Source organism: Mya arenaria, chromosome 8, assembly GCF_026914265.1.
Source record: "Mya arenaria isolate MELC-2E11 chromosome 8, ASM2691426v1".
Classification (NCBI taxonomy): Eukaryota; Metazoa; Mollusca; class Bivalvia; order Myida; family Myidae; genus Mya; species Mya arenaria.
Window position 1 is genome coordinate 67,480,704 of NC_069129.1, and position 17,273 is coordinate 67,497,976.

Sequence of the window (17,273 nt, forward strand, 5' to 3'; positions counted from 1 at the left end):
GTGAACACGCTCAATCATTAAAAAGGCAATCGCGGCATGCATAGAATTTGCCTCTAGTAATTTGTTTTTGAAGCAATACTTCTAATGAGTTTGAAATCGTGTACCATTTTAACATGGATAAATTGTTAACCTTTTATTTGAAGAGTAATGCGGAATATGTCTTGTGAATGTGTTGTAAAGAAAACCTCTCATTATTGCAGATATTTTACGCATCTTTTGCCGTCAGACGCAGATTTGACGTTTTCCGGTCGGAATACCAGAATAATGGTGACCGGCATCTATCTCCTCATCATGATGATCGTCAGCGGTCCTTTCTACGGATTTGGAGAGTACACGTATCTCAGAGGTACTGCTATAGAATTTCAGACTTACGGCCTTGTATGTATTAGCAAGACTAATCGTTGTATTTTTACATTTCTACGAGTGGCATTCAATAACTTATATCACTGGTTTTTGTTTTTTAAAACGTTCACTGCATATACTCTATTGATGTTTATGGCATGTATTTTCCTTTCCTTAAACATACTTTTGAAGTCTAGATATCCAGCTCCTCAATGTTGCAAGGTAGTCCCCCTTTGGTAAAGATATTACAGAACCAAAGACACTTCTAGTAGCATAGGGCTTACATGAGAGCATTTCTTAAAGCAACGGAACTAGGAAAATGTATTGAAGCGTAGGTCAGAGGGTTAAGGTTGGTGTTGAACCAATGTAAACCATTGTCATATATAAGACGTATGTGTTTAAACCTCCACTTGGTAGTTTATTTTGATGTTAGTATTGTTTATGAAAAATAAGTATGTGATGGTTATACTTCTTTGCAAGAAATTCCTAAAAAAGCCACAAGACATTAAAAGGTATGTTCTGATGCAACTTGATTTCTATGGAAGGCCATTAAAGACACGCTGTATTGGTATACGTATTAAATGTTCCTATATCACACAATTGTTATATTGTTTAAAGGTTTACTAATTTAAAAAAAAAATGTAAATATCTACTGGTTGTGGTTTCTTTAAATGGTTCATTTTTATTCATTTGTGCTTTAATCCATGCCCATTTAATTATTCTTATCTAGAATACACTTGAAGAAGATTTAATATTGAGTTTTCTCAAACAGCCTTCAATAAATAACAACAATTTACAGGGTACTTGAATGTGATTGTATCCACCAACTTATCGCTGCCCCTGCATGCGAGCCATCCGGAACACCAACGCGTGAAGCTTGAGAATCTCCACCAGCTGTTCAGTCACCTGCAACGCTCATCATACTCATCTGCTGACACAAACATCCTAACCATTATTGGAAAGCATCTGCACGACACTTATGACGTCATTGTCAGCAAGGCGTCGTGGCTACCGCACGGCATCAGCTTCTATATTAGGTCCAAGAACAGTGATACCTTCCAGCATTTTGTCGACCACTACAGAGACAGACTTATTTTTAACAATGTAACAAAGTTTAGTTTCATTAACGACATGGCGAGGTCTTTGAACATTAGCGCAACTGCGGTTACAGCAAATGTAACGAATGACAGTTATGAATTATACCGACAAACATATTTGCCAATACAAGGTTAGACCAGTTCTTAATACTTTTATCAATTTCATGACACTAGTAAAGTCAGGTGAAAAAATAAGCATAACATTCCAATTTTATAATACTGCAACAATCTCCTGTTATTGTTTTGATTTAAATACATGGCTGACAAAGCGAATATTAACTGCTTTTAAAGACTTAACGGAAAGCTATGGAAGTAGTTCATTTTTTTACATCTATGTCGGACAAAAGATAGATATCAAGTGACATCAGAAAATGTAGCCACTATAAATATCTTTTTAATATTATTTACATATGGTTTTTTTAAATAATAGTTATTAAAAAATAAAGGTGACCTTAATATAGCAATATATACTTCCGTTCATCTTACGTCATTTGTACCAGAGCTATAGCTCTTTTTGGAAATGGTCATATAACTTTGTATCAGTATCGCCCCTTTATTAATTCCTTATAACGAGGACATGCAAGTACTATTCAATGGTGATCCTTTCCACATTTATCACGTCGACACCGAAAGCGTTAATTTAAACTCACCTATCAATTGTATTTATTTCAGATTTGGGAATATGTGCTGCCGATATGAGTACTCCAAACCAATATTCTAGTGTATGGAACGGATTCCTTACCATCTTCATACTCATTTTGCCCTACGGTCTCGCACTGACAGGACTGTGTATAATCTATTGTCGCGGGTTTGGACTGTCTTTGTTCTCCAATAAACATTCTTCGGATCAAGACGTATGTGACACAAATATAACATGTACCATTGCAATGATATCTTGTGCTCTCTATCTGTTCAATTTTGCGGTTGTTCTGTCAACTGGTGAAGGAGTAAATAGCGGTGCTCGCCTTGTGTTTTGGTCAACATACTTCGTAGCTTTGAAGACACTCGTATACGTGGTGACGCTTCGAATTAGTGCAAATACGTCATCATGCACGTGTTCTTGTGACCGTAAGTGTTGTGGTTGTTTCACCAGAAAGAGAACGTCGTTGGCTTATGAACTATCTGAAATTGAAATTCGACGTTCTCTTACTCGCGACAATTTCAACGCTGACAACTAATTACGAATGACTGAAAATGAAAAGAAAACTGTGTGATGCATGCTCTGAATAAATGAGTTTATGTCATAGGTTTTGTCAATGATAAATAGCTCAGTCAGTGTAAAGCATAAGATTGTGCGTTTAAATTGTATAATGCGAGTATAATAAGCCGACTAAAAAAAGTTATGATTGCCACCCGGTCGTTTTGTTTAAAACAAATCACGTACACATTGGCTAATCGATTACATTTTTGCCATTAGGAACGAGAAAGAATAATAATTTCCACAGGGAAACAGGAAGAATACATTTGGAATGCAAATTACCTATTCTCATAGATTCATTGACAACATAGTCACATATAAAAATCATGACACTATTTAATGTTAAAGTAAATAGTTGGATTTTGTTTATCCCAGGTTAATATTTTATTATAATTGATAAAAGCACTGCATAAACGGATTGTACCGAACACGTTTTTATCCAATTTCCAGCAGATATAAAAAGCATCAAGTCAGTGCTATCCTGTTCAGTGTTAAGCATAACATATGATACAGTATACAGTCGAATCTCGTTGGTTCAAACTCGCATTGCTCGAATACCTCTTTGGCTCGAACTGAATTTAAAGGACCGAGTTCAATATATTGAGGGTGAGCATTCCCGCTTGGCTCGAATTTTCAGAGGCTCGAAGTGTTTTTGAAGTCTTTAGGAGTTCGAGTCAACGGGGTTCGACTGTATAGCAAAAACATCGATGTTATCGATAAAAAATAGTAATGATATATAAATCTTCATCATCAAAGTCTTTCAACGTCATAGTAATCTGCGATTTTTAAAGATAGCGCCTAAAAAAGAAAAAAAAAGAATATCTGTATTTTTGGAAATTTAGCGTTTCCGGTAGTTAGTTTAAAATGAGTTAATAATTATGGTTTCATAATCAAGTTGGTACCAAGGTTATTTGACCTAATAAACATTCAAAATCGAATGAGGTATATTACCAACATTGCTTTGGAAACATCTACAGAGCGGTCAGTTATCAAGGCCAAATTAGTCCCAACTCAAGAGAACCACATAATCAATAGTTGTTTCGCGACTATTTTGATATTTAAGTATACAAAACCGACCAATTACGAGGGACGATCCAAAATGATATAGTCCTTTTGCTTTAACGTCTGTGTTAGTTGTTAGATTTTCGAAAGAGACACACCATATAAAATCGGAGCTCATGTTACCTTATGATACATTTACTCGATAATGTTAGCGCACCATTCGTTTATATAACCACAGTTAAACGCAGGCGGCGCACGTGTTTATAAAATGACACTGCACCTTATTGATCAGAATTATAAATTAAAAATCTTTTTTTTTTACATGACTAAACGGCCGTCTAATCGAATTGAAGAACGGACCGTTATCAAGTTTTATCAATATCTTGACCAAACACCAACACAGACATGTGTCATGATTAAGTGACGCCGAAAAACGTCAACAAGGCACTGGGCCGTTAAAATCAAGCACTTTTAATTTAGTCCTTTTCCAACATAAATCACTTTCCTAATTTAAATGTTTGACAATAGTGAAAATAAATAATGTTAAACACGTTTCTTTTAATTTTACTTTGAAAATTTATAAAGAATCTACTTAAGCTAAGTAATGACTACAGATGCGTTACGCGTACGGCTCCATGTCTAAAAATGGCATAAGGGTTTCTTCAATAGCCAAAAAAGCTTAGAAGAAAACACAGGTTGTGAAGAAAGAAAAAATATGGCCTGAAGATCATAACATCAATCATTGAGAGTAGAGTGGATTAAAAAAGTGTTATGCATATTGATGGAGGATTTAAATAAGTTATGGTATTTAGTTAAAAAATGGTTATAATTGGTGTTTTTAACGTTGAATAAAAACAAACAGACAAGACCCTCAAAAAACAAACAAATATACATAACAATGGTAAATTAGATGTTATAGAACTTACCGTCTTTGGTTGTGTTATTTAGTGCTTAAATGCCTGAGCAAGGAAAGAAGACGACTATATATAGAGCGCTTTTTACCATTTGGTTAAACCGCAATGAACGAAATCAATGACTCTGACTCGACGATCCGGAAACAAAATCAACAGTCCGCCAATTGAAAACGCACATCATTGCCGCTAAAGCTCCTAGTCATGCGACAATAAAGGTACAGTTTTCAGCGCTATATATATACAAGATGGGCTGAGAATTAGTATGTGTACGTCGAAGCTCAAGCCGGTTTTAGAGCAAAGATGGGCACTGTTGACAATGTTTTTGTTCTAAACGCATTAATAAATCATTGCTTAAATAATAATGACAAGCTATATTGTTTATTTGTGGATTATTCCAAGGCATTCGACTATATTGTTAGGCCAAATATTTGGCAAAAAATATATAGACTAGGTATAAGAGGTAAATTATTTAATATTATAAAGTCAATGTATAATACTGTTAGCTCACGTGTTAAATTACTAGGTAAAACAGGTGATGCCTTTGAATGTTTACTCGGTGTCAGGCAAGGTGAAAGTTTGAGTCCATGTTTATTTGCAATGCATTTAAACGACTTAGAGGAAGAGCTTATGACAAAAGGTGCGAATGGCATTGATGTAAACACACTAAAAATATTCCTGTTGATGTATGCAGACGATATTGTTATTTTTTCAACTACACCAGCAGATATGCAATCAAATTTAGATATTCTGGAGCAATATTGTAAACGTTGGAAATTAGTTGTTAATAGAGATAAAACAAAGATAGTTGTGTTTAGGAAAGGCGGTAGACTGCCTAATGATTTGAACTTCCGTTATGAGGGTGGAAATATTGAGATTGTTAACAAATATTGTTATCTGGGTATTGTTTTCACGCCTGGTGGTTCGTTTCAAAATACATGCAAGACATTAGCTGGCCAAGCTCAAAAAGCCATTTTTAAGTTGAAGAGATACTTATTTCATTTCACTTATATTTCCGTAGAACATATTTTAGATCTTTTTGATAAGCTGGTTAAGCCTATCTTATTTTATGGAAGTGAGGTTTGGGGATTTACAGATGCATTGTGCGTAGAACTCGTACATACTTTATTTTGCAAATCAATATTGAAAGTCAAGACATCAACGCAGAACGATTTTGTATATAACGAGTTGGGACGCTTAGACTTTGTTCATCTTCGTTATGTATCTATTCTTAAATACTGGCTTAAAGTGATAGAGTGCTCGGATAGAAAATTAGAACAATGTGTATAAAATGATGTTAAGAGACATTGATATTAGACCAAGAAAAAAGAACTGGGCCGCTAGTGTAAGAGACATGCTGTGTAATTTTGGGTTCAATGAGGTATGGTTAACACAAGGTGTTGGTGACATAAATCTATTTATCAGCTTGTTTAAGCAAAGAGTCAAAGATAATTTTATTCAAAATCTTAATAGTCGGATAATGATTCATCTAGAGCAACGTTTTATAGGTCTTTCGGTAGATTTGAATACCAAGCATACTTGAACATTGTTAATGTAGGAAAATATAGAATTGCTATGTCACGGTTAAGACTTAGTTCTCATCGTTTGCTTATAGAAACTGGACGATGGTCAAATGTACCAAGAGAAGATAGGATCTGCAATTTATGCCAGGTACTTGAAGATGAATACCTTTTTTTGATGGAATGTAATCTTTATAATACTATTAGAGATAAATATATAAAACGATATTAAAGACTTAGGCCTAGTATGCATAAGACTGTACAACTTTTGCAGTCCGAAAACGTTAATACTGTAAGAAACTTATCAGCATACATATATCATGCTTTTGAAATAAGAAAATTAAGTGTGAGTGTAAACACGACTTAGTGTACGGTTACATTGTATTTGAATAACGGTACTCTTTATGCTAGAAGTACAGTGTATATATGAAATACAACATATTAATAAATTATTCGAAATTAGTTGACACACATTAACCGGATAGTTTCGATGCCAACCATGCATATTTGTACGTACAAGCCTGATTTTTGTATTCCATAGATTATCTTTATGTTAAAACCTTAGTCCAAACTAGCAAAACATTACTGAAGTTATCTGTACATAATGAGTATAGTAGTAACGTGTATTGCTAATCAAAATTCACGATATTATTGTAGTGTTGTGCATAAGCCATACGATTGATAGATATACAGTTAAGTCATAACTCATAATCGGTAAAGGCAATTATATTAAATTGTATGAATAAAGTTGTTAAATCTGTGAACCTATAAATATAGTTAATCAATCTGTTCCTTCATACATGTATATATATTAGTGATTGTATTACATTGATTTGATCACGGGTCATGTTGGCCTTTTTCAGGTATGTATTGTGTGATATATTTCTTTGAATAAACTTTCTTTCTTTCTTTCTATTATTCGAAGGTAAACGTATAAAGGAAACTGCTTAGTAATTAACAATAATGAAAATATAGAGTCCGTATACAAGCATAAATTGCATAACGTTCTACGAACATGCCACCTCTAATATTGAATTATTAATGAAATAAGCGCGACTTGCAATTATGTAAACACACAAAACAACAGACACTCTAAGTCATTCTAACTTTTCAGTATTTCTATTATTTCGTATAAACGAGACTGCTTTGTTGATGGTTTTGAGCTTGGCTTTTGATTTCGCCCTTTTTCTCGTATACTGTGACGATCATACCAGTTATCGCATCGCGGCTGGCCGATAGTGGCATTGCAGAAAACGCTGTGTTTGTGTCTCATTGAAAGGGAGTAGCTCTTCATATGTGTATTATCATTCCGTATATGTTTCGGTTACATTTATGTAGTTTTGTTCATGAAATAATTAAATGCATAAGTAATACAGCAAAAGTCTTCGTTATTTTTATCATCCCTAGTGCAATCGTAACCAATACACATTGGATAATTATTGATGACAAAATATCTGACAATTCTAATCAGAAACGAAACTGAGCTTGAACCGCGCCCTCACGACTTCTTCCCATCAAGATGAATTAGGAGCACCAGAGATGTTTTTTTTGCTTTTTAAATTTCAAAGTACGTTTTTGTATTCATTTGCACAGGCAACATTTCCCTATATGGAACACAATTAAAAAGCGAAAGAATTCGATTTAGGGCCAAGAAAAAAGTTTATAATGAACTGTTCTAACGAAATAAGGTTTTCAAGTTGAACATGATTTAAGTTTATTTGATTATGAACACACTATATTGTTGACAGAAACTCGTCTTCTGAACTCAACTTTTATATTCAAGATATAACAAATATTCAAGTACGCGATAAAAGTATTAATAAACTGGAAATTCAGAGAAATGCCATATATAATCTGTGCACCTAATTTTTTCGTTGTATTATGTTGTGTCAGGAAAATAAGTTATTGTTCTTGTTAACAGCTACAGAGTCCCTGTAATTTTTATTGTTTTATACCGAACGCATTCGATCAATACATAATTGTTTATATATTGAACACTGGTCTTTTAACTTTAATCGGCCGGTCGGAAATGTGGGTTTTTTTAAATTCATGTCGAACTGTTGAGAGCAGCATTGTGCCTGTTACGAGCTTTTACAAAATAAACATTTTAGAGCAAACACATATCCACTGGATCTTAATAAGGGGGTTCTTGTTTTGGTTTAACAGATCCTCTCTTCCAACTGAAAGAAAATGAAAATGTAAAACGTCTGCCAACGAGATACTTACCACTATATGACTTTAATGACATTTTTTAAGGTTAAGCATTTTGGTCAAACATTACCTTGTTTACAACTACTGTCAAAAAGGACTTAGCCTAAATACATTTTAATCACCGAAAATATTGAACAACAAACCCCTTTTGAGGCGATATTCAGTAAAATCGTTTTAGTATTGCTATGTAAGGTTGAAAGTATCACATGATTACATTTGAGTATTTTGGGAGAATTAAGCAATGCTTTCAGAATGGTTAAAACGGCAATTTAAGGTCAATTTGGAAGTATAAAACATTTATTTGGAGCTTGATCATCAATCTGCCTGTGGCTAGGTGGTAACACTTTGGTTTTAAACCTTTGGGTCTGGGGAACGAGTTTGAGGCAGTCTGCTTTTGTATTTAGTCTGACAGTCTGCTTAGCTCTTGCTCGAGAAACAAAAACACTTGACCACTAATAAAGAAATATTTACAATAAAATTAGATCGTTGTTGTTTTACACGGTTGAACGGTGGAATGTTCAGGACTTTAACTGGTGCGGAGTGCTGCATACAATAATCACTCGGTCATCGCCCACGATAGACACATACGCTTTCTATATACTGTTCGCTTTGATCTATTCAAATTCATTACCAGGGTTCTGATTATCATTCAGTTAAAATCACGACAACGAGCTAAAAATGAAATGTGGCATATGTCTTATTCGTTTGATTGTCAGATCTTAAACTGTTTATATGTTTCGTATTAAAACAGGTAACCAAAGGCCTACCATAATCACTAGTATTTGATACAAATGAAAACGAATTCAGAGTGACTGAAGCGGTACTGGATGTGTTTGAAATATACTGCGTAATTTGTTAATAAAGTTAAAATAGACAAGGTTATTAACCTTTTAAATAATGATAATTATTTTTTGTAAACTGTCTTCACGAAAAAGGGCATACAATAAAGGTTATACAAAAGCATTTTAACAACATGTTTAGTTAACTTGGTTCGTTTTCATTTAATTTAGCTCGAGTGAGACTCAATCTCATAAAGTCAATAAAGAGTTTGTTTCCATGATAAAAACCAGTTTACCTGAGAAAGACCCCTGAAAGGGATCAAACCCACAACCTCCTTGGTGAAATGGTTAATTATACCATCAATGAAAGCATTTGTTTGAAAAAAACCCGTAAATATTACGATAATGTTCAAATGCTAGTGGTTAAACTTTTAGATGTTTTCATGTTAACTCAGTGGATCCAAGTGCGTAGTATGATCTTTTTTCACCGACGTCCAGAAGAAATTCACGAAATCGAATCTAGAATTGTACAACATATATTGCCCGTTTTGTACAAGAAAGAAAGGACATACTGTCAATGGTTGTATTTAAAATACATTGTCCCTAAGGACCACATGGGGAAATGTATAAGATGCTTGTTTTGTATAATCTAGTCAATACCTGATCCAAATGGTATGATTGATCTATGTTCAGAAGTACCTAGCACGCAACATGTTCGTTAATATCGTTGTCACCACGTCTTGCAGTTTGAAACTTGATCCAGAGTTGCTGGTGGGTGTGATGAGTAAAATTACTTTGCTTCATATAAACAAGCAATTCACACTCTAATATTGCTTGCATCTTATTAACAAATATCAATAATACACTAAAAACTACAAGAACATGCCAAATAGCCAACAGTTGGACAAATAATTTATTTAAAGGCACATGACTATGCCCTATCAGACATTAAACGACAATCACAGAACGTAGACCACGAAACAGACATACGGCATATTTTAAAAAAAAACGTTTTGTATCTTACCGTTTCATCAATGAGCCATAAAAGCTCACAATTGCAATAGCAATTAAGTGACATTTTTCGTGATTTTCTTGTCGGATTTTTTTTTATTTTATTTATTCATAAACAACAACATGCATATTCATAAAGTTAATTAAGAGGTACACAAGTGGGCATCTTGGCTAGGACCATGAGGTCCAGGGTTTCCATCCATTCCATGTGAGTCTTGACTTCATGTATTCCTGAACACATTGCAGAATCTCCTTGTTTCACATATTCTTCAGGTGTGAAATGGATTTCGGCTTCGATGATGATATTTGTCTTAGTAAAGTCGTCTGCGTAGTTCCAGTTATCTGAGGAGAAAATCTTTCTTTTGGCTGTGCAACTATTTTTCTGACTACTTCAAGATGATTTGCAATAACCTTTAGGAAATGACTGAGAAGGTCGTAGATGTTGGTGTGAGTTGCATCTGTTCCATGAACATCAATCCAAGATCTGTCAGGAGCGTGTGGATTGATTTTGTATCTGTATACGAAAGCTGGTTTGAAGCTTTTGGTCCTGATAGTCTTTGTCTTGTAGAGTTTGACAAGATCTCCTGTAGGGTATGTTTGATCTGCTGCACTGAACTGATTGTTGTAGTCCCAGATATAGTTCAGGTCAATTCTTTCCACATCGTTGTTGTTTACTGATATTGTGCTTCTAGTAGGACAGAATGCGTATGAGATGGTACTTTTCCTGTTGAAGTTGCTCATTTTGGCAGTCATGTCCAAAAACTGGTATCTTTCATATCCATCTAGAGCATATCCCATCATCATAGGCCACTCTTTAATTTGACTGCTTCTGACCAAAAATAGATGAATAACCAGAGCTTTAGTGTCAGAACTGTCTTTGTTTAGAACTTGGTGACTGTATGCCATCCTGCTAAAGTTCAAAGGTATCACTTTCATTGCATCAACACCGAACCTCTAATGTCTTTTGACGAGGTCGGCTTTGCGGTAGTGTCGAAGTCGTTTATCTCCTCTGTGATATCTAGCTCGTTTTCCTCGTCGTCTGTGAGGTCTGCCATATATTTCACCTTGACGTTTAGGCATTCTGTTTTATAGCTGGGTTCGTACAACCTGGTCATTGGCACTTCTCTTTCAAGTAGTCTCTGCTACTCTTTAACACCAACTCGCTTGATGAAATCCTTCCTTTTGGCTGCTTATTTAGTCTTAACAAATTCCTCGTAGGACTTTCGATTATTACTAGTAATAATCTCTCTATGGCTCTCTTGATCGGTCTCGGGAAGCAACTGTGGTCACTTCTAAGCTTGTCTGCGTCGAGATTGTTCTCTTCTCCGGTATATCCGTCGTGAATTTTGGATGTTTCCATCTCAACGTCCAACACGTGAATGATGACATCACGAAAAACAACTCCTTTTATACTAGAACCGAAGTACACAAAACAAATCTGCCATAAAAAAGTAGATCTCGTTCCGGTGCGTCACTTAATTGCTATTGCAATTGTGAGCTTTTATGGCTCATTGATGAAACGGTAAGATACAAAACGTTTTTTTTTAAATATAAAAAGGCCCACCGTCCGTTCCCTTACACCTGCCATTCGGTGTTTCATCACATTGTCCTCTGTTGCTAATCTGAAAATTGCCGGGAAAAACCATCGAGTCAATTTCCCGCTAGCTTGAGAGGACAATCTAGTAGAGGTTCGACACTCGACGCTCGACGGCCTGCGGCCGATGGTGTTAAAGCACCTAAAAGCGTCGAGTGTCGAGCCTCTACTAGAACATCATTCAATATTTTGTCGAGAAAAGAAAAATGTTTATGGTACAAACCAATGAATAAACGTTTTGAAATATAATGTCGTGTGTGTTCATAAAAAAACGGTCATCTAGTTTCATTGAAATAAGGCCATATATATATATATATATATATATATATATATATATATATATATATATATATATATATATATATATATATATATATATATATATATATATATATATATATATATTGAAAGGTTAAATCTTTTCACAAGTACTAGTAAACAGATGAAAAAAACAAGCCTTCATACAATTGATATCAATGTGTACAACGCATTGAACCCTACTTACTGATGTAAGTCGTTTGGCCTTATTCTACTCTAAATTGGCAGGTTGGAACAAGGTGTTGCAAAATCCTAACCGCCATAGGAGTGCTCGATTGAATAGCAAATACATGTCAACATTAAGTTAAGGCAGCCATTTGTATGCTCATTTCATACCTGTTCCTCCACTAAAATGATTTCGAACTATACATATATACATCACCACTTAAATGTGCCTCTCATTGACCTATATTCAACAACATTATTCATGTATATATTAAAGAGCAATAGAACAGAGGTCCCCAGTTTGTGCTTCCCAGCAATCTTATTAATACATCGACAAGCAAACGTGATCTCTACTGCCGACATGCCTGTGAAGGACATCCACTAGCATTGATAAAGAGGCATTAGCGGCATGCATTTAATTTGTCTGGAACCATTACTGCGAATGCATTTCATTTCATTTTATGATGAGATCAATAATGCACATGTCAAACCCTTCCTGATAAGAGTATTGATTAATGTCGCTTGTTTATGACGCTATAATAATTGCATACATTCTACATACCTACCATCAGTCACGGACTCGGCGTTCACTGGCTGGAACACCGGGTAATTGTGTAGGTGGTCTTTCTGCTTATGATTATGAGTCAGATTGTTGTTATGACGACATTGAAGGGTTACCAGCAGGATATAACTTCGATGTAATTGATCATATATTATCCTCTCAGTTTCCCAAACTTGTATCGAGTTGTTTAATTTTAAAATACATGCAGTCATGATATTCCAGTTTGATTTAAATAAATATGAGCATTCAACACATTAAGGGACATTTAATAAGAAACTATATTTCGTTACTTTATTCAAGTTTAGAGCAAATATTATGAACTTCGGATGACTTTTGAACGACCTTATTTCCAATGATGTCCTCCTTACGTATACTCAATCTTAAATTGAAATACATTACCAAAAAACATCAATACAAGGCAGACATAACTAATAGTAACAAATACATGCAGTGAAAAAATAAGTAATTAAAGTTGACAACATATTTTTGCTATATTTCATTATAAATAGGAACTATATTCAATGACACAACATTCTTTTCAGATATCCAGAAAAGGGTTCTACATCATTTTTAATTGGAAAATGTCTGAGATTGTTTTGATATCTGGCAATCTGTTCAAGTCTTTAATTGTACCAGAGGAGAACAAAATGTATATTTTCCACAACAGGCTTGAACCGAGTTTAAGATTAAGTTTGTAAAGTATGCAGATTCGACATTGTGCAATATGAGTGAACATTTTTACATACCTATAGATGCAGTTGACGGTGTTTGTTTAAAGAACATGGTTGGCGATACCATGGCCTTGAACATACCCTAGGTTTTAATCATAAAATGAACATTAAATGATGACACTGATTAAAGGCACGAATCATTTGTAATATTAAAATCTCGTTTCAACACACATTGTCGTTAAATGTTTCTTTTAGCCCCTTGTTGTACTTGGGCAACCTCTTGTTTCAAAACTCTTAACTTATATAAGTTGTCGTTTTTAAGATGTTTCCATTAGGAAACGTTACAATATGAGAACGAATGATCATAGTCACAAGAAAGAGCTAGTATGAATTGGCAATGCAATGTGTCTACCATTTCCTAAAATCCTAAGACAGAAGTCGCATTGAAATGAAAGAACCATAACCCCTTTTAAATGTACAAGTATTAGCACATTCTTCCCACAAGATATCCGTCTCCTTGAATTGATTAAGAGCCCGGCCGGCAACGATTTGGATCGTAAATATGTTCTTACAGTGATATCTGCATTAAATGTGTGCTTCAAAAGACGTAAAAAATAAATTACATTATCTTACCGCTCGCTATCTTGTCCAGCTCTAGTCATTATCAATGGCACTGCTAAACTCTTTTCACTAAAATTCAATATAAACGAGAACTTCATTAAATGTGTGCTCTAAAATATATAAAAAAATAAATAACATTATCTTAATGCTAGCAATCTTTTCCCTCCATTATAAATAACAATGTTAAACTCTTTGAACTTAACTTTCATTATTAACGGAAACATCTTAGGAGATAATTAGGACTAGGACCGTCGAAAAGTACAAAGTAATGTTATACAAGTTATTTGTTCTCGCATTCGATCAATATTTCTTTTCTAAAACATTCAGTTCCTTAATTATAAAAAGAGGTTATGTCAAGCGATAATTACGATTGCATATACAAGGGCTGTTGTTGCTCGACCGCGAATTCCATAATATTCTGCATCTAAGGATAAAGCCTCCGTCCATTATCGACGTCCGGAACCCTCATAATTTGATAATCCATAATCACAATAGCGCAGGATTATATTAGACTGTCCAAAACAAAGAAGAAATGCAAAGTCGAGCAGCGGTATTAATCACCGAAAGACAATTTTAAAACCTCAAAGCACATGATTCATCAAATTTAATGTCAGAAAGGAGCGTGAGGAATGAATTGCGTCATGTTTACCATCTCATAGTACAATGAAAACTAAAGGGACAATCCAAGTAGTCAATCATTCAATTAAAACATGTCTAGGCTAAGGTTTAAGACCATGCCTACAATGATATCATGAAGATTGTAAATAGTAGCAAAATAATACCTACTTATCGAATGGAATGAAAAACCCTTCAATTACGCAGGACTTGGGTCGTATATTATGGCATGATTGTATGTCAAAATTATCGTTATCTGTAATTGACTCACAATTTATATTAACAACAAAATCAATATCAGTAAAAAATATGTACAACCAAAACCTGCTCATACAATGAAGCAATAAAAACTACAATGACAAGCCCAGAAGTTGAAACCAACATCCTGCTTAGAGACATAAAGTTCAAGGCCACACTAACACCGAACAAGAGACACAGCGATACAGCGATACAAGATAACTCACATTACCACTACTATCAAAATACAACTAACAATGATATAAACAATGGTTATCGGGCACCAAAAACAGCATTTATCAATACGTGAAATGTTCTTCATGTAAACGTCCTGAGCTGTCGAGTATTCATATAATGGTTTACTCACTAGACAAAACAAACAAACAAACAAACCAACGGAAAACAAGTACTTACTCATTTAACATATGTATTGTATATAAGGGGATATAATTTATAATTTCCTTGCGTTTACTTAAAGCTAAACGTATTAGCGTTATGAGAGAGATATACAATACTTGTGCACATAACATTGCGTCTCATAAACTTATGTACGAATATGACTAATTAGTATTCAATGTTTTACGATAAAGTATTGAAGTTATCGTGTACTTCAGACGGCATTTTTCTTAATCAAAGTTAGTTTGTAATTGCAACTCAAACGCTTTGACAAGGACAGAAAACCAATGACATTTTCTCCCATTGACATAGGCCACAGCATAAGTATAGTCTTCAGAATAGTTAGATGTTTTAACACAGAAATTGACTTGTTGGTACATATAAAGAATGATCCTAAGTAGTTCGTATACACCATTATAAATTATCTGGCAATTCTATAAATACAGCACACAATATTTCATCCTATTGATAAACATATATAGCATACTATTGTTGGTTACTGTTTATATGTTTTGCACCAATAACAGAAGTAGGAATATTCCGGAATCCGCATTGTGCATTATTAGTATTAATGTTGTGTTCATAGTGCGTTTACAAGGCACTTTTGTGAACAATAGAGGCATACAACTAACTCGGATTATACCTCTCTAATATTAAACATGGTTTTCACTAAACTGTTTATGAAATTGGTTTATATTGTTGGCATAAAAAATGTGTCGATAACATATAATAAAGTTTCGATAAAAAACCTATTTAGAATACAATCACTGCCAGTGCCTTCCCTCGTGTCCGACAGTTAACGTTATTTAAACTTTCTTTAACATTGATAAGCTTCCAAGCATTATAAGATGTATGGCATAGTCAAGGTGTTGGTAACGTAAATGTGTTCCTATGTATGTTTAAAAGAAGAGCTTCTGGTGATTTCAGTTTTTCTTATAAAATTTGGCAGTCTGAGCTCAAAGAGTCTAGAAGAGCCAAGACCTATAAACATGTATCGTTATTTGAATAAAAACCGTATTTATGGAATGTAAATATAGCAAAATACAAGAATGCATTGTATATGTGAAGAATGTCAAGTCAGATTTTAAGCATCGACATCGATAGATAGCATAAGCCAACTGAAACACCTTATAATGAAAACATGTCTATTTTGCAACACTCATTAGACTAATGCCACTTTTTACTTGATTGTCAATAGTATGCTGAACTACGAAATATGTAAATCAAGCCATATTACTTGAAAAGACCGGATATTTTTAAGTATATTGATTTGATGACCTCTCAAAAACTACTGTTAGAATAAATTTGGCAATGTATATGTGAAAAGCACATGAAAATCGAAGAATTTTTCATATGTATTATGAGTAGAAAACATATCCTCTTTTCGCTGTTAATACATCCTGTCTTGCGACTGGTCACTTATTTGTATTACAATATACCTATTATTATGTGAACACTCATGGTCATATTGTCTAATGTATTATGAAATAAAGTAAATGACTTTTGACTTTTCAATTCAGTAGGTGTCATGAGAGCAATCTAAATCTGTAACAAGGTTGACATTCAAGTTAAGTCCTTTTTTACTTTTATTCACAAAAAAGAGAATATAATGGAACATGGTTCCCATTCTGTATTTGTATATGTTAGCATGCTGCATAAACATGTAATATTTCACATCGTTTGACTAAGTGAATTATTTAAGCTTTAAGATACATAGTATAATACTGATATACAGATCCACACTTGTTAATCAACTATTAAACTAGTAATAGTAATTCCATTTGTGGTTCTTCACTGATACATACGATATATGATGTGTATTGTCAATTAACAATCGTATATTGTGGTCAAGTCTTTGCTATATTTGTTAGAATCAATATAGAATAATAATCTAAAACCACGACACCACTTAACAATCTGTGACGGCTAACGATTGAAGTTCCTTTTTTTAAGTTAATGCAGATTATATACTCGTTACTGCTTTAAATTTAGAAGTTGAAAATTACAGTTGCAGTTAATCCTT

At 34.1% G+C, this 17,273-nt stretch overlaps 1 protein-coding gene across 1 annotated transcript; it reads left to right on the forward strand.

Moving 5' to 3' along the window:
- Positions 1-235: 235 nt before the first annotated feature.
- LOC128244500 (uncharacterized) lies at positions 236-4,322 on the forward strand. Its single transcript, XM_052962501.1, has 4 exons — positions 236-346; positions 1,142-1,570; positions 2,112-2,293; positions 4,254-4,322. The coding sequence occupies exons 1-4, from the start codon at positions 265-267 to the stop codon at positions 4,320-4,322; spliced, it is 762 nt and encodes a 253-aa protein (XP_052818461.1). The 5' UTR covers positions 236-264.
- Positions 4,323-17,273: the final 12,951 nt, after the last annotated feature.

Bases quoted from the DNA above. Each gene is read 5' to 3' on its own strand.
- LOC128244500 (XM_052962501.1), top strand. From the start codon at position 265: ATGGTGACCGGCATCTATCTCCTCATCATGATGATCGTCAGCGGTCCT. The intron at 347-1,141 runs GTACTGCTATAG...AACAATTTACAG, and splicing joins AGAGTACACGTATCTCAGAG to GGTACTTGAATGTGATTGTA. The intron at 1,571-2,111 runs GTTAGACCAGTT...TATTTATTTCAG, and splicing joins AACATATTTGCCAATACAAG to ATTTGGGAATATGTGCTGCC.